Below are 23,989 nucleotides of genomic sequence, written 5' to 3' on the forward strand. Positions count from 1 at the left end.
TTCCATACAAAGATGTGTGTCTTGGGCGAAATGCACGCTAAAATCAGATGAATTTTCACAGGCATTTTTTTAAAAGATTGCAAAGTGCCGTGGAAATGCAGAGAACGGGATTTAAGACAACCGTTTGGGCACGTCATTCTTGAGGCTGCAGCTCCCCCTGGTGGACAACCACACACATACACAACCACCTTTGCTGTATAAATAGCATCTTTGCTGGAACAAAAATTCCGTTCCGTTCTTTCTCCAATCACACCTGCCCAAATCTCCTCCAGATCCTTGCTCTGAAATCACACCAATTGAAGCCGTCATCGGCCACCATTGGTGCTGTTAGGTCAACGTTGCCCTTGCAGAACTCAGCAAGGAGGCGGAGGATGGGAGCGTAAGTGTTCTCCACCTATCATTGGCTCTGGCTCCTCCTCCTGTTGGGCTCCCTGCCTTCCGCCCCACCAGTCCCAATGGGCACCAGCCACTACTGCAAAGTCTTGTCCCATAATCAACACCAGTGGGCTCTAGCGTCGTCACCCTGGGCGCCTCCTGGGAGGAAGGGCGGGATATCAACTTAATAAATAAATAAAATAAATGAATAAAGAGTGTTTTCCTAGCGGTAAGATGTTTCCTTCCTTTTATATTCAGGAGCGTTGCACTTGCATCATGACACACAAGGGCTTTGCTATGCTGCCCCTTAAAGAGAGGAATTCATCCTCATGTCTGGCGCAGAAGGTTTGCTTGCACTTAGGAATGCGTTCTACCAACTTCGGTTGGTAGCCCAGCTACGTCCCTATCTGAGTAAGGAGGACCTTACATCAGTGGTTCATGCTCTGGTAACCTCACGTTTGGACTACTGCAACGCGCTCTATGTAGGGCTACCTTTGAAGACGGTTCGGAAGCTACAGCTAGTGCAAAATATGGCGGCCAGACTGCTAACAAGAACCAAGCGGTCTGAGCATATAACACCTGTTCTGGCTCGCTTGCACTGGCTTCCAATATGCTACCAGGCCAGATTCAAAGTGTTGGTTTTAACCTATAAAGCCTTATACGGAGCGGGACCACGATACCTGCAGGAACGCCTCTCCCGTTACGAACCGGCTCGTACACTACGGTCTACTACGAAGGCCCTCCTCCGGGTCCCGACCCATAGGGAGGCCCGCAGGGTAGTAATAAGATCTAGGGCCTTCTCAGTGGTGGCCCCCGAATTGTGGAATAGTCTCCCCGAGGAGGTATGCCTGGCGCCGACACTATTATCCTTTTGGCGCCAGGTTAAAACCTTTCTCTTCTCTGAGGCATTTTAATTTAAGTTATTTATGTAAATGCTGTAATTTCTATTTTAGTTGGTGTATTTTTATATTTGTTATACTGACTTTGTAATTTTATTATTGTATACGTTGCTATGTTTGCCGCCCAGAGAGCTGTTTGCTAGTCGGATGGGATATAAACTGAATAAATAAATAAAAATAAATTAGGATAAATGGCCACAGAGGTTTGCAGAACGTGGAAAGCTGCCTTGTGTTGACTCTGTCTAGCTCAGGATAGCCGGCACTGACTGGCAGCAGCTCTGCAGGGGTTTCAGGCAGGAACATCTCTGGAGATGTCGCTGGGGATTGAACCGGTGACCTTCTACATGCAGAGCAGATGTTCCATCCTGGAGCCGACAGCCCTTCCCTATTTTTGGAAGAGGGCAGTAAACTGACTCTTCATTCAACTGGACACAGTTGGTTAACCCTTTCCTCCCCATCCTTCCCTTGATCTCAAGTGCCCTCAAAGTGCGCTAGCGGGTGCCCTATCTTTCTGTACCCCACCCCTCCAAACACCCCCCCCATGCAGCTACCAAGTCCTACTTTGGGTTGCACGTCCCGTTAGATTGGGGAAAACGTTAAGGGAGGCCAACGTTTTCCCCCAGGGTTGCGTTCCTCCCCACCCCACCTTTGAAAATAAATCAACACGTCATTACCCAAGGCCAGTCCAGTTGTTTTGGCATCTAGGGCACAAAATCCCCTTTCTGACACCAAAATAGCATAATAAATAAATAAATAACCACAAGCACCACCACCAGCAGTTTGCTGCCTTTTCATGACACCCAAAATCATCTACCTGAGGTGGCTACCTCACCACCTGATGGTAGCGCCGGTCCTGAGAATAGCCAATGGGGGACAGAAAGGGGCATGCTTGTGCTGTTTCCATCCTCTCACGCCAGCTGCTACAGAAAACACAACTGGGCTGAGTCAGTTCAATTAACATTTAATGGCAGATAAATAAGGGTTTGATTACAGTCTTAGCGAGGAAGAGAAGAGGGTTGATGAGTGTCTCTTTTTTTTGGTGTGGAGGAATCTCTGGGTAGGGTAGGCGCCTCCTTGACTCTGTTCTACTGGCTCCAGGATTGTCTCCTTTCCAGACACGCCCACTTTGTCCCAGCACTTAGGCTCTATCCATGAGTCTGGGGTTGTGCATGGTGTTTCCATGCATCCAGGTCACCCTCTCTGCCCTGGGGAGATGGTACCTCCCTTTCCCGCACGTGCAACGGACTCTCCCTCTGATTCAGGCACAAAACCTCTTCCACAAGAAGGTTTGGATGGATTCGGCTCGAGCGACAGCTTCAATGCAGCCAATCTGGTCATCTGAGATACTGAAAGGCACGTCCCAGGAATGCCTGAAGGGAGAGAGCAAGAGCTTGGGCCAGGATCAGAGGGGACCAGAGAAGACCCCAGAGTTGCCGGGATAGGGGAGGGGGTCCCCAGAAAAGCCCAGCCATGCTGATGGCTGTACCTTTTCTTGCTCCGCAATCCTGTGCACTTACTCATTATGCGCAACCACCACGGCGACACCATCTGGGCGTAGGAAACCTACAATGGACAACTGACATTGGCCAAGTAGGCTATTGCAAGTCAGGTCTACTCGGATGGAACCTTCTGGGACAAACTTACTGGGCAGGAGAGAAAAAGAGAAATCTGGAGAAATTCCCACTAAAACGGTGGAGAATTTTCATGAGGATTTAAAAAAAAAAAAAAATTGCGGATTCCTGCAGAAATGCAGAGAACTGGATTTAACACAGACAGATCTTTTCCTCCCTGCTCATAACCCCTTGTGACTACATCCCTACACACACACACATGCATGCACACGAGCACTGCATAGCTCCAACAGTGGAGCAGGGGCCGTCAAAGCCGTCCTCTGGAGCAACGAGACACTCATCTTACCTGAAATGGGCTAAGTGGTAGAACATTGGCTGCTTGTAGAACTCATCTTTTAGGGGATTCACGATGATTGGGCTGTCCACAAAGTTTTCCACCCAGTTGGGTCCCCCATTCATATCCAGAGCCAAGTTCCAGTCGATCCAACCCGTGACGTAGCTGTTCAGGTTCTGCAGGGGCCAAAAGGCGAAAGTCAGCCAATGAGGGAGTGGGGAGGACGGCGCCGGCCAGCAATGGAAAGGTCTGGAAGTCCACGGCAGAGCACCTGCTTTGCCCGCAAAAGGTGCTGGCTTCCATCCCCAGCATTTCTGGGGTAGAACTGCAAAAGATTTCACCCGGAAGCCCTGGACAACCAACTCCCCCTCAGTGTAAGCCTGTGGCACCCGTGGCCACCCACAGCACCCTCAGACACACCCCAGGGACACATTTTGGATGAGGATTTTTTTGGACGCCTCCATCTTCTCAGAGATGGCTGGTGCCACAGTGCACCAACGGCAGGGCCTTACCGTCACAATGTTCCGGCTGTATCGGACACCCCTTTCCCAACTGCCCAGGTCAACTTTGGGCTCCCAAGACCGGAAACCGTTACAAGATTCCGTGTAGATAATAAAGAAATTGGGGTAGAGGAAGTGGGTGGCCTCCAGAGTCGGGCCCGAAGGGACAACAGAGTCCAGGTACCAGTGGATTCCGATACCTGCCACATACTGGGCAGCAGTGCTGTTTCCAATGACCTGCCGGGAAAGAGAAGAGGGCAAAAGAGTCCGGGTGAAGACAGACGTAACAGTCGTTTTCGAAGAAGCAAAGACTACCAGTGTTGAAACAGTGATCCTTCAACATCAACTTTGCTGGACCAGCCATGTTGTTCAAATGCCTAATCACCGTCTTCTAAAGCAGCTACTTTACTCCCAACTTAAGGATGGAAAATGGAACATCGGTGGACAGCAAAAGAGGTTTAAAAATATCCTTAAAGCGAATCTAAAAAAATGCAACATGAACATCAAGAATTGGGAAGTCTTCGCCCATGAACGTCCCAAATGGAGGTCGGCTATTATCAAAGGTGCTGTGGACTTCGAAGGAGCACGAACACAGGGCCAACGGGACAAACAAGCTAAGTGGAAGGCACATCAAATCCTCATCGCGACCATCTTCCATCTGGAAACCTATGTCCTCACTGTGGGAGGCTGTGTGGATCCAGAATTGGCCTCCACAGTCACTTACGGACTCACCGTTAAAGGCCTTATCTTGGAAGACAATCTTACTCGGCCACGAGTGATCGCCAATGAATGATGAAAAGATATGGCTTCCCCCCAAGAATTTTGGGCATTGTAGCTTACCCTCACAGAGCTACCATTCCCGGCCCCCCTAACAAAAGAACATAAGAACATAAGAAGAGCCTGCTGGATCAGGCCAGTGGCCCATCTAGTCCAGCATCCTGTTCTCACAGTGGCCAACCAGCTGCCTGGGGGAAGCCCGCAAGCAGGACCCGAGTGCAAGAACACTCTCCCCTCCTGAGGCTTCCGGCAACTGGTTTTCAGAAGCATGCTGCCTCTGACTAGGGTGGCAGAGCACAGCCATCACGGCTAGTAGCCATTGATAGCCCTGTCCTCCATGAATTTGTCTAATCTTCTTTTAAAGCCATCCAAGCTGGTGGCCATTACTGCGTCTTGTGGGAGCAAATTCCAAATTCCAGATGCTTCCCAGGATTCTTTGGGGAGAAGTCACATGCTTATTTATTTATTTAACAACATTTATATTGTGCTTGATTGTAAAAAAGAAAAGACCTCTAAGGAGTTTACAAAAAACATTAACATTATCAATAAAATAGTGGAAACAAGTGATTAAAACCCTTTTTAAAACAGTCAAAAGAAGAAACAGACTAAAAAATTAAAACCGATCAGATCTCTGCGTCTGGATGGGCTTGCCTAAACAAAAACAAGTTTTAAGCAGGCGCCGAGAAGAATTCAGAGAAGGCGCCTGCCTGATGTCAAGAGGCAGGGTGTTCCATACATGTGCTTCAAATGTATGGCATGGATGTGACCCCAAAGAGAAGTGTTCAGCCGTGGCACAAAACTCAGCTTCTCCCGGGCTTTGCAATTTGTATGACAGGCAAGCAGCCAGCTCCGGAAATCAAGCAATTGTCCAAGATTTTCTTGGAGACAGTTTTCTCTGCAACGGTATTGGGCACTGGGGGAAAAGGCGGTGGTGGTTAATCCCAAAATTGGCCAGTGGGGCATTCATCTCCTCTCCCTCTCCCAAGCGCTTTTCCCATAAGGAAAACTTATGAGAACTTTTCTTTTTCAACCCAAGGGCCGCATTCTCTTTCAGGCAGCCTTCTAGGGGCCAGGGGTCAGGGGCCAGCTGTGGTCAAGATCAGAGGCAAAAAGTGGACACGCCAGTCAAGATCCACAATTTGAAGACGTACCACTTTGGCCCAGTTGGGCAGGTTGATCCGCAGGTCGTCGAGGGTGATGAGCCGGACATTTTTGTGACTGCTGGCAGCCAACGCAGGGCCCAGATCCTTGATGATGAAGTCGCGCTGCTCTTCGGGGGAGAATCTGGTGGTGGGAAAGTTCTCCTGGGAGATGCAGACGGAAAAGACTGGCTCATTCTGAGCCGTGATGGCCCAGAAGGTGATGTTGTGTCTGGCATATTCGTCTAGGAACCTGGACCCCCAACAGATGGAGATGTTAGCACAAGCACTCAGCCTTGTTTATTGCTGCGGAGGGGGGGAGGCAATGGTGACTGGTGGCTCCATGTCAGCAGGCAGTAGAATCCGCTCCAGGTTTTAGTCCGGTTTGGAGCCACCAGCTGCCATCGGGGGGGGGATAAAAAGGGCCAGAGCCATGCTAGGGAGGGTCCTGCAAGGGCCTCAGGGATGTTCCAGCCCCTTCCTCAAATGTTCAGCTTTAAATTCAAATAAAGTGTCTAGTCCTCTTCCTTCTGAACATACAGTGGTGCAGCTGGGTAATTCTAGACTCTGGACTTAATGTTCTTATGGAGAACCCACTCTTTAAAGTCTAGATGGTCTGGTCTAGTCTTATTTCAGACTGTGGTCAGCCCGTGCTGTTACATTTGAGGGCTCCTGTGCTCATTCTGCTCCATGCTCCAGGCCATGGTCTTTTCACAAATCATGTAACTGACCGATGCCAGCATAGCTTTTATCCTCCCCAAGAGAAACCCAAGAGAAAGCCCTTTCCCTTCACAGACATGCAATTTACCTGATGAAATAGAGGGCCCACGTTTTGTGGTATCTGTCTCCTGCTTCTCCCTTCAGTTTTGCTTTGCCTATCACGTCGTTATTGGTCCTCAGCCAAGCGGGGGCAGTCCACGGGCTGGCAATTAGGGAGAGGGGCCGCTTAGATAAGGCCGTGATGCGGTGAAGGAGAGGGATCTATGGGGACAGGTGATGGGGATTCTGTGAGTGGATCCTAACCCTAGAGATCTGGGGTTGTAGCCAATGTGAATTCCTTCTCAGAATAGACCCACTGAAATTAATCAACATGACAAACTTAGGTCCGTTAATTTCAGTGGGTTTACTCTAAGGAGAATGTAGTTGGGTATAAACCCCTGGACTCCCCAAAACTCACCAGACTGGACAATCTCCTCTGCCCTGAGGAGCTAACCTATGGGAGTGGGGGTTGCAGTTTTAGGGAATGTGGGTGTTTAGAAATGGGGGACAAATTCAGGTTGCTTTGCATTTTAATACAAAACTCTCTAATTTGCATACGCTGAAACAAAGCCAGCTTTGGAAGGATCACACTTTGCCATCATTCACAACACAGTTCTCCAACCAAACAATGCGTGCAAAAACGTGTATATTAGGGGAAAGTGGTCATACAAATGCATATGTTCATGAAAATGACATACAAAAATTGTCTTACGGGAAATTTCTTGCAGAAATGTGTCTACTGGGAAAAACTGCGTACAAAACCGTTTGCATTAGGAAAAATTAATTCACACTGAAGCACTGGTGAATTTTCGTGAGAGATTAAAAAAAATAAGAGCCAACCGATGCAGAATGTGGAGAACTGAACTTAAAACTGGAAAAATGAGAAAGTAAGAGAAATCAACAGGAGTTAAACATCTCTCCCTTAGCCACTTGTGCCAAACAAATTGGCTGCACAGGGTGGCCGGGTGGCCTCCTTAAAGGGGGATAGTCCTCTGTTGGAAGGACAGTCCAGTTTAAGTCCGATTTAAAGATAACCGTAAGAAGGGAGATAGTAAAGGAGATGTCCATCCATAGTGAGCACTTTGACAGCAGACTGAACATCCACATCGGCCATAGTCGCTCCTCCTATAATGAGATGTATTGGATTTCGATTCAAATTAGAGTCACTGTTTATAAAATCACACCTAAGAACACATATTTTCATGCAGGTGGCATCCGTTCATTTATATGTGAGCCAATGCCACTTGCATGCAAATCTGGTGAGAATGCCCAACGGCAGCAAATTATTGGAAGCAAATAGTGCAGTCAATCTCTGACGTAATAAGGGCTGAGATCCACCCCAGCGTTAATTTTGTTGAGTGTAATTGAGGATGAGGCTTTGAAGTAGTTTGGAATCTGAAACCACTAGGATATATCCTGCTGGTGGCTGCGAAGGTAGCGCAGAAAAGGCTAGAAAACGGGAGGGTCAATGATCCCCTAACGGAGTGGGAACGGTAAAAGAAATGTTTGGCATTGGCAGATAAGGAGAAAGCAACTCGGTTGGTTCGAAGCAGAGATGGAAGATCACTGAATGCTGAATTTGCTGAAAGGTGGAGATTGGAAGTGTAAGACTGGATAGAAACTTGTTTCTGTAAACAGGATCATATGAATGAGAAATAACAAATAAATACAAAATAATCCGGCACTTTAGCTCTTAGTTGTAATATAACAAAATGTTGCAGGGTGGAGGAAGTGCTCCTGTTGAGGGTTCAAGCCTGCCAGCCAGCCAGCCAGCTGTGCCCTTGTCTCGGACACTCCATTCCATTTCCCCTCCTTGCTCTTCCATGCATTTTCCACCCCCTCTCCTCCAACAGCCAACCAGCATTCTGTGCCCACTGAGCATGCTCAGTCTTCATTGGGCTGTTTGGGATCTTGTTCCTCCGCCTCCTAGTTATTTATTTACTGTACATCTCCAAACCTTGGGGTTCCCCACCACCACCGCTGAGCCTGCGGATGACACCTCCCTCTTGTGGTAGGGTGCCATTTGGGGTACATTAACCCTTGGAGAATGGAGGCTGTTATTGGTAGATAGGACAGCCACAGGAGGGCAGCAGAGAGCCCGTCTTTGAGACTGGCTTCACCACTCACTCGGAGTTTGAGGTCCTCCTGTGCAAGGCTGAAACACTTTAGCTGGTAGTCATACAGGCAGTCGTCGTCGTAAGTGTACGGATGCGTGGAGAAGTCAGAACACGCAATGGGCCAGCGCAAAAGGTTGTACTCAATCCCTGCAGAGAGATGGGGTGGGAAAGGGATGGTTCAACAAGACAAAAGTTCATGCTATCCATGGCCACTAGCCACGATGCCTATGTTGTCCCTCCACTGTCGGAGGCAGGATGCCTCTGAATGCCAGTCGCTAGGAACAGCAAGAGAGGAGAGTTGCTGTTGCACTCAGGCCTGCTTGCGGGCTTCCCATGGGGGCATCTGGTCGGCCACCGTGGGAACAGGAGGCTGGATGAGATGGCTACTGGCCTGATCCAGCAGCCAGGCTCATCTGATGTTCTTATTACATGACTGAAGGACTTAGGGAGGAGCTGCTGTCCTCCCCCCAGTCTGGTCCACAATTGTTCTGTCAGTCTGCTCTGCCTTACATTACCCTGGAGCAGGAATTCTGGTTTAATGAGACCCTTCCCCTTTTGCCAGCTACGCGTGTGAAAGGGCATCATGCCCTAAATGGAGAGAGGGGGAAGTGTTAACGGCCCTACCTGGCCCCAAAGTTGGGCCCTCATTTTCTGCATGCCACCAGGCGCCCGTTTCTCTTACCTTCTTCAGAGAAGTAAGCCCGGAGCAGTTGATCTTGGGCCGCTGGAGATAACTGCATGATGTTCATTGCAGCGGCATCTGTGTGGGACCCACCAAAACCTTTAATTTGCTGGTAGTGAACAAAGGGGTTGTATGTATACAGGAGCCCTTTAGAGGAAGAAGAGGATACACAAGATATTTAAGTCTGGAAGAAGAAAGGGTTATAGTGGTTACTAAGGCTGTGGACAGCTCCCCCGACCTAATCCAGGGAGGGGCGATCCGGTCAGAAGGGGGGGCAAGCAAAGAAGGAGATGTTGTCTCTCCGGCCAACCCGCCCCAAGCCAAGAGCTGGAGGGTTGAATCCTGTTCAGTGCTGCTTCCCCAGTGCATTGGCTGCAAGGAACACGCTGGCAAAGTCGACCCCGGCAGCCTTGCCACCTGACTGCACCTCCCCCTACAGGCAGTCAAACCTAGGGATGAGGGGAGGGAATTCCATTCGCATTCAAAGTCAGGTTTATCAAATTTGCACTTTCCAAAACAAAATGAAAACCAGAACTCGGCTGTCCTTAGAAATGTGCACTTCTCCAAATTTTGTGCCGCGGTTCACTAACAAATGTTTACCAAAATGCAAAAACTGCCTCCAGCAACGTGCTCAGTGGGACAAATTCGCACTAGAACACTGGAGAATTTTCACGAAGGCCACAAATTGCTGCAGCACTGAAGTTAAGACTGGAACAATGAGCAACTGAGCAAACCAAAATTGATAGTTCTTTCTGTCTGACCCGACCCAGGGCAATTTGGGGCTCTCTTGGCCTGACTCAGCCCAAGCCCAGATTCCCCCCCTCAATTGGTTTGGGATTTAGCTGAAACCAGTGCAAAGCTTTTACATTTACCTGAGCTTCTGCGGTTGGGCCAGAACTTCCCTTCACTGCGCTCTAGGCGCTGGCCAACCTTGCTGCTCACGTACTTTAGAAACGAGCCCTTCGGTGGGAGGACGAGGGGGTCCAGTGTGTCGCAGTAAGTTGCATTACAGACGCAGACCATGGCATCGGGGCCGACGAACTTCGGGATGCAAGGCCGCCTTGCTAGGAGACAGAAGGGGAAAAAATCACATGGCTGAGCAGGAAGGAAAGATGAAGCCTTTCTGAGGGAGCACTCTGCACATGCTCCAAGGCTGCCTGCCCCAACATGGTGCCCTCCAGATGTCCTTGGAATCCGAATGCTCAGGGATAGGAATGAACAAATCTGTCCCTGTGCAGTTTCTAGTTTTTGCAGTCTTAAGTTCAGTTCCCCCCGTTTTTGCATTAGGCTGAGGGGTTTTTTAGAAGTCATCACAAAAATTTGTCAGCAGTTTAATGCGCTTTTCTCCTACTATACTCATTTTTGAATTTTGTCTAATGTATACATTTTTGCAAGCGGTTTGCCCTAATATCTAAAACACACAGACGATGCTCTAACAGTTAGAAAGTTTTTCCTGATGTCCAGTCGAAATCTGGCTTCCCGCAACTTGATGATGGGATCTGGAGGGCATCAGCGTCCCCTATCCTGGAAACAGAGGACCCTCCTCTCTAAAGTAGGACCCAAAGCCAATCTAAGATGGAGATGGACCAGACCAGCAGTGTCCTTGATTCCTTATATCTTTTCCTCTCACAATATAGTGACCCTATCCACTCACCTGTCGCATCTGCGGCCATCCAAAGGAGGAGGAAGAGGAGGCAAAGGCCAGTATCTGTGATCCGCATAGCGCCCACCCACACTGAGAGGAGTCACGCCCAAGGGCAGAAGGGAGACTGTGATGAGAATGGTTGATCATGGAATCAGCACACACGGAGAGAGAGAGAGAGAGAGAGAGAGAGAGAGAGGTTAATTCTGTAAAATAAAATAAAAACAACAACTGCCCGGCAATGAGATGAGAGCCAGTGTGGTATAATGGTTAGAGAAGGGCTGGGGAAACTTTTTGGGTCTGAGGGCTGCACACCCATTCATGCAACCTTTTGGCAGCCACATGCCAGTGGTTGGGGGGGGCAGAGGCAAAAGTGAGCAGAGCAATTAATGTAAGCCACTTCCCTGTTTCCATCTGGGATGCAGACACTCACATTTCTATCCCGGATGCAGCCACTCCCCCTGTTTCCATCCTGAGTGCAGCCACTCCACCCGTTTCCATCCCAGATGTGGCCACTGCAACCCTGTTTCCATCACATGTGTGGCTACTTCTCCTTTTCCATCCTGGGTGCAGCCATTCCTCTTGTTTGCAGCCTGGGTGTAGCCACTCCACCCATTTCCATCCCAGATGCAGCCACTCCTCCAGTTTCCATCACATGTGTGTCCACTGCCCGTTTTCATCCCAGTGGCAGAGACTGTCCCCTGTTGTTGTACCAAGCGTAGCCACACATCCTTGCTGCTCTCCTCCCAGACGCAGCGCAGTTGTGAGGTTAAAAGAGCATGGGGTACAATTCAGAGGAAGGGTGGAGGTGGAATAAATAAAACATAGGGATATGCCAGGAGCAATCTGCAACTGCACTGACAGGTTTTCCAGGAAAGATCTCCAAATTATCAAGGAATTTACAAGTTTACAGGGTGGTTTATAACAGATGCTATTAGAAGCTGCAGATTCATAGATTACATAAATTGTAACTGACTTGAAGGCATATAACAACAACAAAAATCCCCCTATTCTTCCTTCCTGAAATTGATAGATCTGTTAATTTCCGTTCTCTCAGTCTCTCATTTTTCCAGTCTTAAATTCAGTTCTCCACATTTCTGCAGCAACTTGCTATTTTTTTTCCTTAAAAAAATCCTCATGAAAATTCTTCGGCGTTGTAGTCCTAATTTCTCCTAACAACCACATTTTTGGCCATTTTGACTAATGGACACATTTTTGCAAGCAATTTCACCTAATAGGCTGCATTTCTCTGGATAGATTTCATTTTTATACACATTTTACCTTAATACATGGAAACATTGTTTGGCTGGAGAACGGGATTGCACCATTCGGAGAAGTGTGAATTTCAAAGGACGACTTCATTTCAGTCCTTGTATTGTTTTGGAAAGTGTGGATTTGATAGATTTGCCTTTAAATGCGAACATAATTTAATCCCTCCCCCTCCCCCAAAGCACCCTAATGAAAATCAAGAGTGAATGATGGATTTCATTTATTTCGGCCAAGACCAGCACGTACAAAGTACAAAAAAAGAAACAATAGTGAAAATCAGGAGTTTGTGTGAGGTGCTCGAGGTGGTCTCGGATGTACGAGCGTTGACCCCAGAGCTTTTAGTACTGGGGGATTTCAACGTGCATGCTGAGACCACCCTCAGTGGAGCCCCTCGGGATTTCCTGGAAACCATGGCTTCCTGGGAACTGCACCTTAGTAACACTGGGCCCACCCATGTAGCTGGTCATGCTCTCGACCTTATGTTTGTCCTGGGAGCGGTAGGAAGTGTTCTGAAGTTGGGGGCTATTTCTTTTACCCCCGTGTCATGGTCAGATCACTATCTGGTGAATTTTGACATCTCGATGCCACACTCCCTCCGCAGGGGTAAAGGACCTATTAGAATGGTCCTCCCTAGGCGCCTGATGGATCCAGAGGGATTCCTGACTGCGCTGGGGGAATTGGAACCTGCTGAAGGTCGCCCGGTCGAAACCCTGGTGATGGAGTGGAATGAGGGAATCACCAGGGCATTAGACCGGGTGGCTCTGAAACGTCCTCTCCCCCTGAATAGGACTCAGACGGCTCCGTGGTATACACCCCGGTTGCGTAGTCTGAGGCAGGAGGTGAGACGACTAGAGCGCCGGTGGCGAAAATCCCGTTCTGAAGATGCTCGGACACAGGTTAGAGCAGCAATAGCTGCCTACCAGGTGGCAGTGAGGGCAACAAAGAAGGATTTCTTTGCTGCCTCTATTGCATCCGCAGAGTGCTGTCCCAGGAAGCTGTTCCAAGTGGTCCGAAGCCTGGTCGGTCCAGTTGCTCAGGAACCCTTGGAACATTCTAAGGCTTCCTGTGACAAATTGGCAAAGCACTTTGCTGATAAAGTCGAGCACCTGAAGAACTCGATTCCATACGCTGTGTATGCAGTGGGGGATCCAGAGTTGACCAATTGCAGTCCGGTTCTGTGGGATCGGTTTCAGCCTCTCCCTTCTGAGGATGTGGACAAGGTGCTTTCAACGGTAAAGCCTACCACCTGTCTGATTGATCCTTGCCCATCATGGTTTCTTATGAAATGTAGGGAGAAATTAGGCGAAGGGATCAGGGCGGTGGTAAATGCATCCTTGAAGGAGGGTGTTTTGCCACCAGCCCTCAAGGAGGCAATTATAAAACCTATTCTGAAAAAGGCCTCCTTGGATCCCAAAGTCTTGAACAACTTTTGCCCCGTTTCAAATCTGCCATTTTTGGGGAAGATCATTGAGCGAGTGGTGGCTGGCCAGTTGGCAGCACACTTGGATGAAACGGATTATGTGGATCCATACCAATCGGGTTTCAGGACTGGACATGGTACTGAAACAGCCTTGGTCGCTCTGGTGGATGATATGAGGAGGGCATTAGATAGGGGAGAATCCACCTTTCTTGTCCTCCTGGATCTCTCGGTGGCTTTTGATACCGTCGACCACGGTATCTTGTTGGATCGCCTGGAAGGATTGGGAATAGGAGGCACTGTCTTGCAGTGGTTCCGTTCCTTTCTCTCTGACAGGCATCAACAGGTACAATTGGGAGATGAGGTTTCAGACCCTTGGCCCCTCACATGCGGAGTGCCACAGGGTTCTATTCTCTCTCCCATGCTATTTAACATCTATGTAAAGCCGCTGGGAGCTATCATCAGGAGTTTTGGGCTGCGATGTCATCAATATGCAGATGACACGCAGCTCTATCTCTCCTTTAAATCTTCACCAGAGATGGCTGTGGAGACCGTGTCCAAGTGCCTGGAATCCGTGAGTGGATGGATGGGAAGGAACAGGCTGAAGCTCAATCCTGATAAGACCGAGGTGCTACTTGTGGGTGACAGGGGGAGGTTGGGTGCTGTTGACCTACAGTTTAATGGGGTGAGTTTACCCCTGAAAGATCAGGTCCGCAGCCTCGGGGTGGTTCTTGATTCCAAGCTGTCCATGGAGGCTCAGATTTCGGCAGTGAGCCGGGCAGCTTGGTACCAATTACATCTCATACGGAGGCTGCAACCGTACCTCCCTATTGATCAGCTCCCACTGGTGGTACACGCCCTGGTCACCTCTCGATTAGACTACTGCAATGCGCTCTACGTGGGGTTACCCTTGAAAACGGTCCGGAAACTACAACTGGTGCAGAATGCGGCGGCTCGGTTGCTTACAAACAGCCGCCGCCGTGATCACATCACGCCAGTATTATTTCACCTACATTGGCTGCCAGCTGTTTTCCGGGCCCAATTCAAGGTGTTGGTATTAACCTTTAAATCCCTATACGGTCTCGGCCCAGTTTATCTGAAGGAGCGCCTCCAGTACCACAAATTAAGCCGCCCAACCAGATCAGCCACGCAGGGCCTTCTCTCAGTCCCACCAACGAAAACAGCTAGGTTGGTAGGAACTAGAGAGAGGGCATTTTCAGTGGCGGCCCCCACTCTCTGGAACTCCCTCCCATTCGATCTTCACCATGCCCCTTCCCTGAATATATTCCGCCGGGCATTAAAAACTTGGCTTTTTGGACAGGCCTTCAGGAATTCCGGGGAGGGCTAATTTTGGGGGGGGATATTTTATTATCTATTGATCGCCCTAACTGATTTCATGCTGCTATGTTTAATGATCGTACTGATTTTATTGTATTTTACCTGTATTGTATTGTAATTTACTGAATTTTAGTTTGTACGTCGCCTAGAGTGGCTTCGGCCAGATAGGCGACACAAAAATTAAATTTATTTATTTATTTATTTTATTTAAAAGGGATTATGAGCTGTGCTGTTGGTCAACAGGGGGAATCCAGAGCCATTCAAGGAGCAGACCAGGCAAACATAGCACTAGAAGTATTTATAACCTGCAGGCACCAATTGCCTGCCTTTGGAATGTGGCCTTACAAAGTGGCCATGCCGTATTTTCTTCAGGACCCACTTGATAATTTATTACAGCACTGGATGTTAAATCAATCAGTGGCTATTAGCCACAACACTTGGTAAAACCTCCACCTTCTGAGGCAGTGTACCTTAGAATACCCAAACAACTGGCCTCTGTGACCTGCTGTGGGGCTTCCCTGGAGCATCACTGGTGACAGGATACCAGACAAGAAAGACCTGTGGTACAATCCAGGAGAGCTCTCCTTATTTTATCAAGTGGTCAGGAGAGGAACCTTCAGATTTAAAGACAGTCTACCTCTGATTCATAAACGCTGAGGTCAAAGAGCAGGAGGTGGTCATTTATTTATTCACTAACTTACAGCAGCTGTGCCCAGTCTCCATAGATGTCGCTGGACTGCAGCTCACATCATCCTTGATCATTGGCCATTCTGGCTGGCACTGGAGTTCAACAACGTGAGGTTTCCCGGGATATCTGTTTGGCCACCATGGGACCTTTCAGCTGGCCTAGCAATGCCTTTTACAGTCTTCATGCAATTCCTTGCTTATTGCATTTTTATCCTACCCGTAATCTCAGGTCAGTACCCATGAGTCTACCCCACCTTCCCCCCAATTTTACCTTCACAACCACCCTGTGAGGTAGGTTAAGCTGAAAGAGACAGAGGGCTTCATAACTAAGTAGGAATTTAAGCCCAGTTCAGGTCTGATTCTCTTTTCCTGCCTTCAAAGTGCTTTTCTCTCCCTGTAAATGTGTTTGTGTTTGAGAGAGACAGGAGTTAGGAAATATATCTGTGTTTGTGAATATGTTTCTCTGTAGTCTTGCAGGGGCAAAAGGGTTACCCTGCCCTGCTCTGATCACTAGATCACATTGCATTATAGGCACACAATTTGAACTTATGGCTTCCAGGGGAAGGGCCTTGCTGTTCAGCAACAGGATCCTCCCCAGACTCTGCCCCAGTCCCCCAATCAGCTATAAGCCTCATTCTCTAAAGCCTGCCCCTTTTGCAGAACACAGGCCTCTTGTTTATTTATTTATTTATTTATTAAATTTATTAGTCGCCCATCTGGCTGGTTGTCCAGCCACTCTGGGCGACGTACAAGATAAAAAACAATACATTAAAATGTTAAAATTTAAAACCATAACAGTAAAAACCTAACCCACCCCTAAAGCCTGCCTGCTCTGTCATTCCAGAATGTCGAAATAATCCCTACTCTCTTTTGAAGCCTTGCCCAGTTCTCCTATGCATCTCGTTGTGGTTACCGAAAATGTGGTACTCACCGCCTCCAAGCTGTTTCGCTTGCCAAATCTGCCACACGGTTTAGAAGGATGCTCGTCTCTGAGACACTTCTTCTGGGCGAGCAGCAAGGGATGTCAGAAGGTCAACATTAGAGGATGCTCCACTTGGGGACCAGGTGCCAACACCTTTCTGCTTAGAGAGTCTGATGGCACCAGGCGTGTCTGGGGATCTTGTCAGAGGCCACTGGGAGGCAAGATGGAATGTCTGGCTCAGCAAGACAGGTGGCCTCTGTAAGTGAGGGGGAGGATCCCAAAACCGAATTGAGAGTAAACAAGGAGAGGATTTTTAAAAAAACAAACCCAAGCCAACATTTCATAATCTTCTAGCATTACCTTGAAACTGAGATTTTGTTGACACCATCAGTGGTCCCAGTGGCTCAGATTGTTGTTGCTGTTATGTGCCTTCAAGTCGATTTGGACTTATGGCGACCCTATGAATCAGTGACCTCCAAGAGGGTGCCGAAATGCAGGGGTTCTGGGAGCTGCTTCAGCGCTTCTGCCTCCCTGTCCCTCTTGCGGTCTAGCTTCTGCAGAGAGCTCATTTGACAGAGCAGCAATGGTCAGTTCCAATTCCTCAAAGGTCGGGGTCTCTCCTAGCTTGGCAAGCCAATTAGACTGCCATACTGTGGGTTGTTGATCACCCTGATGCATAGGCTCTTCCACCATGGGTGGTTCACGTTGATCACTGGGACCCCTGTGGTCCTCACATCTGCACTGCACTTGGGTGTGCATGGGGGATGGTCCGTTGGGGCACTGAGCGGGAGAGGCAAGAGCTACAGGCGCTGGCTTGGCGGGCTCATTGTTTATGGCTTTGCTTGGCGATGTTTCTAGAGCTATGTGTTGTTGCTCACCATTTAGGCACTGCGGTGTTGATCTTTCTGCCTCATATATACATATTTGTATGCAATTCCGCCGAATATACTTTTTTTTTTTTGCAAAGCAGTTTTCCCTAAGAATGCATTTTTGGTACACATTATTTGATTGAGAACTGCACTGGAAAATTTGGAAGAGTGCAAATTTCATAGGACGGCTGTTTGAATCAAGTAGGTTTGCCTTTAAATGCAAACTGAATCTACCCCCCTTTAACCACAATTTTCAGTGCATGTTCCCCCTCATTTTGTCACAAAAATAAGTCTGATTGTGTGGAGTGTGTTGGTTGAATAAGCACTCCAACATTAATTCTGCAACCTGAATTTACCAGTATGTGATCAACTCCCACCTGAAGATAGCAACAGTCTGGACATGCCCTTAAACACCATTGCCACATCCCAGATGTCAGCAAAAATAGAGGCCTTTTACTCGCTAACCAGGCCAGGCTCGGCTAGTTGTTACAATTATGGTTATTAAATTTATTACCCACCCTTCACCAGCAGATCCGAGGGTGGTTACAACAATTTAAAATTCATTTTTTAAAATAAGTAAAATAAATTACAGTCACTGGGACGTGGTGGGTCCTGAAAACGCGAATCGTAGGTGTCAAAGGCGAAGATAAAGAAATGCATCTTCAACATTATAATTATATAATTATAATTATTATAATTAGAATTATTGGATTTATTAGTTGCTTGTTACCTAAAGGTCTCCAAGCAGAAAGTCAATATACTGTACCATGAAAATAGAATAGAGCAACCCCACCCATACAGCCACAGGAAGCTTTGTTAGCAGACTAATACAGATAGCAGTCTCTCAGTATATCAAATGCGTGGGGGGAAAGGGAAGTCTTTACCTGGCGCTGAAAAGATGTCAGCAAAGTCGCCAGGTGGACCTTACTGGGGAGTGCATTCCACAGATGGGAGGCCACAACCGAAAAGGCCCTCTCCCTTGTCACCCGCCTCTGAGCTCAGAAGGGTGCAGAAAATGCCCTCTCCTGGGAAATTCACCCTTCGAACTGCTGAGGGCAGCAGAATTACAAAACTGCAAGTCGGATTTAATCAGCGGCATGTAGACTCCCCTTGAAATAAAGTCTGGTATATTAAGCAAGTACTGGAAAGTGCTAAGTTTCTAGTTACCATGAAACTGATGCAATTGGAGAGTTTGTAGCTCCGGGTAAAAGTTCATCAGAGCCTCACAGGCTCAATATATTAAGCAGATACAGGAAAGCTCTAAGCTTTTGATTCCCATTAACACCTGGGGGGGGGGGGAAGTGTACCAAAAAAATACTGTAAAATAAGGTTTGTAGACTAGAGCACACTTTAGCTGGTGCATCAGGTTTCTCCAGAACAAGTAGTGCCAGCAGACTACCAAGGGCCGGTGCCAGGCATGATTTGGCCCTTGGGCACCTCTCCCCAACACCCCCTCCTGATGCAGACAGCTCAGGTTTAAATGGGCCCGCCCACCCCACCACCTGCGTCACTGTGTCAGTGGGCTGTATGCACATGCTTGCCATCACCCAATCCGTTAGGGTGATGGCAGGCGTGTGTGGCAGCGCGCTGACACGGCGACACAGGAAGCAGGTAAGGCTGCACCACCTGCATTGGGGGCGTGTTGCCTGGGAGGGTAGAGCTCCCGCTCCACAATCCATGGCAGCCTAAAGAGGGGCCCTTCTGGGCCGCAGGGGCTCTTGGGCATTGCCCGACCTGACCACCCACTAGTGCCAGGCCTGAAACTAATCTTATCTCCTTTTTTGACAATGTTACTAGCTTGGGAGATAAAGGGAATGCTGTGGATATAGTCTGTCTTGATTATCAGCAAGCTTTCAACAATGTCTCTTAATAATATATTTCTTGACAAGCTGATAAAATGTGCTCTAGACAATGCTGTTGTGAAGGGTGGATTTGTAGGTGGTCATCAGTGCTTCTCATCAAGGGACAAGCGGGCTTCTGTCCTTGGCTAAGTGCTGTCTCACATTTTCAGAAATGACTTGGACAAAGGAGTAGGGGGGACGCTTATCAAATCTGTAGACAACACCAAGTTGAGAGGAGTAGCTAAGATCTTAGCAGACACAAAAAAGAGCCAAGATTTGGAACAGTTTTGGAACTGAGCAAAATCCAAAATAAATATTCAAACAAATAAATATTCAACGTTTTGCATCCAAGCAGGACTAGTAATGGTGTCACCCTAGTCTGCTTTTGTCAGACCTCATCAAGGCAAGCCCTCCCAAAGAAATACAATTAAAGCTGACATTGTTTTCTGTGGATGACACTGTAAAAAACCACCCTCCCAGCGCTACCATGGCATATAGATTCATGCCAAGGATCCGTATGCCAAGTCGCCAACTGCACTGGTAGGCCATCGGCTTTTCAAAGCGCACCTGTTTCTGCAGACATGCCCTTGATCTCTCATGTGGAGCCTCCTGTTTCTTATTTTAATTAGACATTTATATTTTGGTCTTTTAATAGGATTGTTTTTGTAGTGTATCGGCCCTCCAGGCTTGTCAGAATCAGGAAATACTGAGTCAGTTCCTGGGCTGTGTGCAGGTCAGTTTCACGTCTGCCTTACAAACAGCACCATGTTGCAGGGTTTGTTCCCTCAATAAACTTATATTAACTTGATTGTTAGACTTCTGCTACGTGGCTTCTTCTGTATGATGCTTATCAGTTTTATTGTACATTTTAATAATGGATGTTTCTATTTTATTCTTTGTGAAACTGGCTTTTATCATTCATAAACCATTTTGAAGGCTGTTTTGGCATTGTTGTTGTTATGTGCCTTCAAGTCATAAGAACATAAGAACATAAGAAGAGCCTGCTGGATCAGGCCAGTGGCCCATCTAGTCCAGCATCCTGTTCTCACAGTGGCCAACCAGGTGCCTGGGGGAAGCCCGCAAGCAGGACCCGAGTGCAAGAACACTCTCCCCTCCTGAGGCTTCCGGCAACTGGTTTTCAGAAGCATGCTGCCTCTGACTAGGGTGGCACAGCACAGCCATCATGGCTAGTAGCCATTGATAGCCCTGTCCTCCATGAATTTGTCTAATCTTCTTTTAAAGCCATCCAAGCTGGTGGCCATTACTGCATCTTGTGGGAGCAAATTCCATAGTTTAACTATGCGCTGAGTAAAGAAGTACTTCCTTTTGTCTGTCCTGAATCTTCCAACATTCAGCTTCTTTGAATGTCCACGAGTTCTAGTATTATGAGAGAGGGAGAAGAACTTTTCTCTATCCACTTTCTCAATGCCATGCATAATTTTATACACTTCTATCATGTCTCCTCTGACCCGCCTTTTCTCTAAACTAAAAAGCCCCAAATGCTGCAACCTTTCCTCGTAAGGGAGTCGCTCCATCCCCTTGATCATTCTGGTTGCCCTCTTCTGAACCTTTTCCAACTCTATAATATCCTTTTTGAGATGAGGCGACCAGAACTGTACACAGTATTCCAAATGCGGCCGCACCATAGATTTATACAACGGCATTATGATATCGGCTGTTTTGTTTTCAATACCTTTCCTAATTATTGCTAGCATGGAATTTGCCTTTTTCACAGCTGCCGCACACTGGGTCGACATTTCATCGTGCTGTCCACTACAACCCCGAGGTCTCTCTCCTGGTCGGTCACCGCCAGTTCAGACCCCATGAGCGTATATGTGAAATTCAGATTTTTTGCTCCAATATGCATAATTTTACACTTGTTTATATTGAATTGCATTTGCCATTTTTCCGCCCATTCACTCAGTTTGGAGAGGTCTTTTTGGAGCTCTTCGCAATCCCTTTTTGTTTTAACAACCCTGAACAATTTAGTGTCGTCAGCAAACTTGGCCACTTCACTGCTCACTCCTAACTCCAGGTCATTAATGAACAAGTTGAAAAGTACAGGTCCCAATACCGATCCTTGAGGGACTCCACTTTCTACAGCCCTCCATTGGGAGAACTGTCCGTTTATTCCTACTCTCTGCTTTCTGCTTCTTAACCAATTCCTTATCCACAAGAGGACCTCTCCTCTTATTCCATGACTGCTAAGCTTCCTCAGAAGCCTTTGGTGAGGTACCTTGTCAAACGCTTTTTGAAAGTCTAAGTACACTATGTCCACTGGATCACCTCTATCTATATGCTTGTTGACACTCTCAAAGAATTCTAATAGGTTACTGAGACAGGACTTTCCCTTGCAGAAGCCATGCTGGCTCTGCTTCAGCAAGGCTTGTTCTTCTATGTGCTTAGTTAATCTAGCTTTAATAATACTTTCTACCAGTTTTCCAGGGACAGAAGTTAAGCTAACTGGCCTGTAATTTCCGGGATCCCCTCTGGATCCCTTTTTGAAGATTGGCGTTACATTTGCCACTTTCCAGTCCTCAGGCACGGAGGAGGACCCGAGGGACAAGTTACATATTTTAGTTAGCAGATCAGCAATTTCACCTTTGAGTTCTTTGAGAACTCTCGGGTGGATGCCATCCGGGCCCGGTGATTTGTCAGTTTTTATATTGTCCATTAAGCTTAGAACTTCCTCTCTCGTTACCACTATTTGTCTTAGTTCCTCAGAATCCCTTCCTGCAAATGTTAGTTCAGGTTCACGGATCTGCCCTATATCTTCCACTGTGAAGACAGATGCAAAGAATTTATTTAGCTTCTCTGCAATCTCCTTATCGTTCTTTAGTACACCTTTGACTCCCTTATCATCCAAGGGTCCAATTGTCTCCCTAGATGGTCTCCTGCTTTGAATGTATTTATAGAATTTTTTGTTGCTGGTTTTTATGTTCTTAGCAATGTGCTCCTCAAATTCTTTTTTAGCATCCCTTATTGTCTTCTTGCATTTCTTTTGCCAGAGTTTGTGTTCTTTTTTATTTTCTTCATTCGGACAAGACTTCCATTTTCTGAAGGAAGACTTTTTGCCTCTAAGAGCTTCCTTGACTTTGCTCGTTAACCATGCTGGCATCTTCTTGGCCCTGGCGGTACCTTTTCTGATCTGCGGTATGCACTCCAGTTGAGCTTCTAATATAGTGTTTTTAAACAACTTCCAAGCATTTTCGAGTGATGTGACCCTCTGGACTTTGTTTTTCAGCTTTCTTTTTACCAATCCCCTCATTTTTGTGAAGTTTCCTCTTTTGAAGTCAAATGTGACCGTGTTGGATTTTCTTGGCAATTGGCCAGTTACATGTATGTTTAATTTAATAGCACTGTGGTCACTGCTCCCAATCGGTTCAACAACACTTACATCTCGCACCAGGTCCCGGTCCCCACTGAGGATTAAGTCCAGGGTTGCCGTCCCTCTGGTCGGTTCCATGACCAACTGGTCTAGGGAATAGTCATTTAGAATATCTAGAAACTTTGCTTCTTTGTCATGACTGGAACACATATGCAGCCAGTCTATGTCCGGGTAGTTGAAGTCACCCATTACTACCACCTTTCCTAGTTTGGATGCTTCCTCAATTTCATATCTCATCTCAAGGTCTCCCTGAGCATTTTGATCAGGGGGACGATAGATCGTTCCCAGTATTAAGTTCCTCCTGGGGCACAGTATCACCACCCACAACGATTCTGTGGAGGAGTCTGCCTCTTTTGGGGTTTCGAGCTTGCTGGATTCAATGCCTTCTTTCACGTATAGAGCGACTCCGCCACCAATACGTCCTTCCCTGTCCTTCCGATATAGTTTATATCCAGGGATAACCGTATCCCACTGGTTTTCTCCATTCCACCAGGTCTCGGTTATGCTCACTATATCAATGCTCTCCTCTAAGACCAAGCACTCCAGTTCTCCCATCTTGGTTCGGAGGCTCCTAGCATTAGCGTACAGGCACTTGTAAGCAGTGTCTCTCTTCAAGTGTCTTTGGCACTTGTGGTTAGGCCTGTGGTAATTTTGCTCTTCTGAATTTATATCCTGTGCCCCTGCTCTCACAATGCCTACTTCTAGGCCTACCCCTTTTAAAATTTCATCATTTCTTTGGTTTTTATCCCAGGGGGGAGGTTTATTCCGAACCGGACCTTTCTCAGCTCCTGTTGGGTTTCCCCCCTCAGTCAGTTTAAAAGCTGCTCTGCTACCTTTTTAATTTTAAGTGCCAGCAGTCTGGTTCCATTCTGGTTCAAGTGGAGCCCGTCCCTTTTGTACAGGCCCGGCTTGTCCCAAAATGTTCCCCAGTGCCTAACAAATCCGAACCCTTCCACCCGACACCATCGTCTCATCCATGCATTGAGACTGCAAAGCTGGGCCTGTCTGGCTGGTCCTGCGCGTGGAACCGGTAGCATTTCAGAGAAAGCCACCTTGGAGGTCCTGGCTTTCAGCATCCTACCTAGCAACCTAAATTTTGCTTCCAGAACCTCACGGCTGCATTTCCCCATGTCGTTGGTGCCAACGTGCACCACGACAACTGACTCCTTCCCAGCACTGTCTACCAAACTATCTAAACGATGGGCGATATCCGCAACCTTCGCACCAGGCAGGCAAAACACCTTGCAGTCTACACTCCCATCACACACCCCACTGTCTATGTTCCTAATGATCGAATCACCCACTACAAGGATCCCTCCACTCCCTGGAGATATATCCTCGGCACGAGAGGATAGCTGCTCATCCCCCAAGGAATGGGTCCCTTCTAAGGGATCGTTTCCCTCTTCCTCAGTTGGATGCTCTTCTTCCCCGAGACCATCGTTCTCCATGATAGCAGAAGAGCT

At 47.7% G+C, this 23,989-nt stretch overlaps 1 protein-coding gene across 4 annotated transcripts; it reads right to left on the reverse strand.

Annotated features, from left to right (window-relative positions):
• Window positions 1-2,246: 2,246 nt before the first annotated feature.
• LOC133374629 (lysosomal acid glucosylceramidase-like) lies at window positions 2,247-16,626 on the reverse strand. 4 transcript variants are annotated; one of them, XM_061605744.1, is made up of 11 exons: window positions 16,438-16,626; window positions 10,808-10,922; window positions 10,026-10,217; window positions 9,154-9,231; window positions 8,482-8,618; window positions 6,404-6,576; window positions 5,608-5,848; window positions 3,692-3,916; window positions 3,192-3,355; window positions 2,792-2,917; window positions 2,247-2,644 (listed from the first exon to the last, which is right to left on the reverse strand). In XM_061605744.1, the coding sequence occupies exons 2-11, from the start codon at window positions 10,872-10,874 to the stop codon at window positions 2,533-2,535; spliced, it is 1,515 nt and encodes a 504-aa protein (XP_061461728.1). In that variant the 5' UTR covers window positions 10,875-10,922; window positions 16,438-16,626; the 3' UTR covers window positions 2,247-2,532. The 4 variants fall into 4 exon arrangements, with proteins under 4 accessions (XP_061461728.1, XP_061461727.1, XP_061461729.1 ...); XM_061605743.1 differs by having other exon boundaries at window positions 9,154-9,300; XM_061605745.1 differs by lacking the exon at window positions 2,792-2,917 and having other exon boundaries at window positions 9,154-9,300.
• Window positions 16,627-23,989: the final 7,363 nt, after the last annotated feature.

The sequence above is a fragment of the Rhineura floridana genome, chromosome 22, assembly GCF_030035675.1.
Source record: "Rhineura floridana isolate rRhiFlo1 chromosome 22, rRhiFlo1.hap2, whole genome shotgun sequence".
In the NCBI taxonomy this organism is placed as follows: Eukaryota; Metazoa; Chordata; class Lepidosauria; order Squamata; family Rhineuridae; genus Rhineura; species Rhineura floridana.

What these genes read in the sequence shown, in the direction of transcription:
- LOC133374629 (XM_061605743.1), bottom strand. Translation starts at nt 10,874, where the DNA reads ATGCGGATCACAGATACTGGCCTTTGCCTCCTCTTCCTCCTCCTTTGG. An exon ending in GGCTTACTTCTCTGAAGAAG is followed by an intron (nt 8,619 to 9,153) that starts GTAAGAGAAACG and finishes ATCTCTCTGCAG; the next exon opens with GGATTGAGTACAACCTTTTG. An exon ending in ACAGCCGGAACATTGTGACG is followed by an intron (nt 3,356 to 3,691) that starts GTAAGGCCCTGC and finishes TGGCCCCTGCAG; the next exon opens with AACCTGAACAGCTACGTCAC.